Source organism: Priapulus caudatus, unplaced genomic scaffold (assembly GCF_000485595.1).
Source record: "Priapulus caudatus unplaced genomic scaffold, Priapulus_caudatus-5.0.1 Scaffold263, whole genome shotgun sequence".
NCBI classification, from domain to species: domain Eukaryota; kingdom Metazoa; phylum Priapulida; class Priapulimorpha; order Priapulimorphida; family Priapulidae; genus Priapulus; species Priapulus caudatus.
In genome coordinates, this window is record NW_014577324.1 from 254,735 (window position 1) to 258,280 (window position 3,546).

The 3,546-nt window shown below is 41.2% G+C and overlaps 1 protein-coding gene across 1 annotated transcript in view; it reads left to right on the forward strand.

The window, feature by feature from the left end:
* The first annotated feature begins 651 nt into the window (after positions 1 to 651).
* LOC106808255 (galactocerebrosidase-like) overlaps positions 652 to 3,546 on the forward strand; it is a 57,482-nt gene continuing 54,587 nt past the window's right edge. The window contains exon 1 of the mRNA XM_014810886.1: positions 652 to 888. Within this exon, the coding sequence (XP_014666372.1) occupies positions 727 to 888 (162 nt within the window). The 5' untranslated portion in view covers positions 652 to 726. The remainder of the gene's footprint in view (positions 889 to 3,546) is intronic.

Consider the following 3,546-nt stretch of genomic DNA (forward strand, 5'->3'; position numbering starts at 1 on the left):
AACACACACACAGAAAATCCCCAATTTATAGTAAGATTATATCGAATTGTTATGTGTTGTATTGTATAGGTGCAATTATTTTTATGTCGTTCCTCGATGAGTTGTTAATTTTCTCCCCGGCGGGGAGTGAGTACATTTGCAGCGACCACCCTCAGCGTCAGCAAAGGATCGAGTCCGTTTGGCGTAGTGGTCTGGGGCTATAGTGAATAAAACCGTAATAGAACTTTAACGTCGATATAGCTAGTGTAGTTTCATGCAGATGCATCACTACCTATGTTCCATATCAGGGCACCGGCAAGTATCAGAACATGACATATCATGACAACACATAATATATAATGTAACGTACGTGTCCTGCGTTCGCGTATGTCGAACAGTTATACCTTATATCCGTTATACCTTCTATGTATAATTCTCTAGTAAATATCCCTGTCTGCAATTTCCTTCATAATAACTGAATTAATTAGGCTATTGACGATTTAAACTACACTTGGTTGAGAATGAAATTGAAATTTTTTTATAAAGATTTATGATTGCGCACATAATTTACGCAGAAAGTTGTGATTGGTTGACAGATATAGTGGGCGTAGAGTGTTGATACAACGTTTGAAGTGACGTCACAATTGTGTGCACATGAATGGATGACCAGGATGTATACTAACATACTTGTTTAGTTGTAAATTGTTTATAACGTTGACGTACGTAACTGTACATGTGTTTTACAACATGTTATTATTGAAAGTCAAAAACTCGTGTGGGTTTCGTAACGCCATACTAATAGTAATCGTATTTTTGATAACTGTATATGAAATTGATGCGTATACAGTTGATGATTCACCGGGTGTAGGAAGGAAATTCGACGGAATCGGAGCAATAAGTGGTGGCGGGGTAGGACCAATTTTTCAAAGTACTACTATTATTAGTATTACTATTAGACTATTACTAGTATTATAAGTCTTAGGCATAGGCCTAGGGCCTACTCAGTACTCGTTTGTTTGTAGTTTGTTTATATAATTTATATTATAATTATAAATAAAATCCGTGGTCCCAAACTATGATTGAGCAGAATCAACACGGCCCACAACGGTTCAAGGATAGAGAACATGGGTCCCAATAAAACCAAAGTCATTTACATCAATATTATTGATTATATTGATTATATTTTTGGTTAGGGTTATGGTTAGGGTTAGGATTAGGGTTAGGGTTAAGGTCAGGGTATTAGCCAAGCACATTGGTTTTATTGGGACCCATGTTCTCTATCTTTGGATCTATCTAGATTTTTATATAAGGTATGTTTAGGGTTAAGGTTAGGGTTAGGGCTAGGGTTAGGGTACACTGTAAGGGGTCAACACTGCCAGATACGGACCGAAGCCATTCTACAGGATTCACATACAGGCTTCGACACGGGATTCACTGCAAGCCTGCCGAGGCCACGGCAGTGAACGTATATAAGGACCGCCCGGGGTTGACTCGGGGCACTTCATTCCACCAGATGACCAGGAGAACCGTTCGTGTAAGGATCAACCCTTACATTTTTGCACAGTCGACAGGATAGACCTGGTCGACAGGTCGACAGGTCAGAAACCTATAAAGTTAAAGGGAGAGTTTACTCTAGGTTCTAGGGTTATTTTCAGCGAATTTAGGTTATAATTACGCTACATAAAAAGTTTCATGGTTCAATCACCATTCGAAATTTTATTAAAAAATGTTTTAAAACTAACGACTACAGTTTGATTACAACGACGGTGGCGCCACTCAAAGCGCACGATCTGATAAGTTGCGCAAAACCACTTTCCAGCCAAGGGCTACAGACCGAGGGTGTTTCTTATTTATTCATTTAAAAGCAAAAGGATTGTAATATATCTTAATTATAAACGACATATATAGTTTCAGTTATAATATTGATAAATTTGCCCTAAAATGAATATTGTTCGGTTAAATAGCATTTAGGTATAAATATAATTGCACTTTTGTGATTAGCCCTCGGTCTGTAACCTGCAAAATAAATTGTCAAATACGCAACTTTTTCGGGGTGGCAGCACGGTCGCGGGTGTCATGGCGCCGTTCAAATTTTATAGCGATGATGTGTAAATAATTATAACAATTAAATTAGGTATCTGGTAACAAATACGTGTGGGTATAGACGATTTGTTATACAGTAATTTAAGTACTTACAGTTGTATGCAGTAAAATCCTAGAGGCTACTGTCCCTTTAACTTTAGGGCTGCTGGTAAATCATTGGATGAAACATTTCAGGAATTTGCAGGGCGTTTGCAAACCTATTTTCACAGGTGGCTTAAACCTCCTCAGGATCTATTGCGACATGCACAATTTTATAGGGTTTTGGAGACAGTGCTTATTGATCAGTTCATGTATACAATACGTAATGACGATCTCAGACACTATTTGCAACAGGCCGAAGTGGTTTCTGTGGCACATGCTGGCCAGCTTGCAAACAACTTTATGATAGTCCGGCGCGAGGATCTCAGATATCATAACGATAGTTTCGCGCCGATGCATAGGGACTTTGTTAATAGAGGCAACAACTCCGCCCCTCAACAGGCTGTACCAACTCGAGACAGACCTGCAGTTAGAAACGCTAGGGCAGGCACTAGGCAGAGCTACAATGTGGTATGTTTTTGTTGTGAGATGCCGGGTCATTTGCAGAAAGATTGCCCGTCATTTGACAGGGCTAGGGTGCATACGCAGCCTACGCCATTTAGGTCAGTGAAGTTCGTGCAGACTTCGTCTCTGTTACCGGCTGAGAGTGAGCGGGAAAATGCACCAGAACCCACTATTGCAGTTGGGATTGGCGACACGTTTGTGGCAGCGGAGATAGATACAGGAGCTAGGATCTCCCTGGTCAGCTCTTCCCTGGTTAAGACTTTAGGAAAGAAGCCTTTGCAGGCTCAGAACCTTTTGAGGGGGGTTTTTGGTAATGCCAAGTGGTCTAGTGGGCTCAACGAACTCAAGTTCCGTCTCGCTGAGCGCGAGTTTTCGCATCGTTTTTTCGTTGTAGAGGAGTTACCGTTTGACGTGCTACTGGGCATTGATTTTTGTAATTTGTCGGGTCTTAGTGTTGACTTTGATCGCAGATCGTACTATGTCAGGCTTTTGGTAGACTCTTCGCCAGTGGTTCACTTTCCGTTGCATGCGAATTTGCTACGCGTGGCGGATAAGGTAGTTAAGCATACCCCGCCTCATCTGGAGCTGTATGATCCGCTCGACGAGGAGATACAGGGGAGCTATAGGCGTCTACCCTTGTTTAATCCCGCTTTGGGGCGTCAGTTGGTGCAGTTCGGGCCAGCCCCCATTTTGGATGTCGACGATAGTTAAGACTCCCCCCGTGGAGTTAGTTAAGAACTGCAATAAAACAAAAGAGAAGACCGTGATCATAAATAAGAACCCTGTCTATTTGTTAAGTCCGCTGTCTTGGAATTAGTTGCGGTCAACAATGATCACGGTCTGCACATGGAACAAAAGAATGGGTACATAGTATCAGTTACAATCCTCTATATAAAATACAATTGTTCTATAGAATTTTTT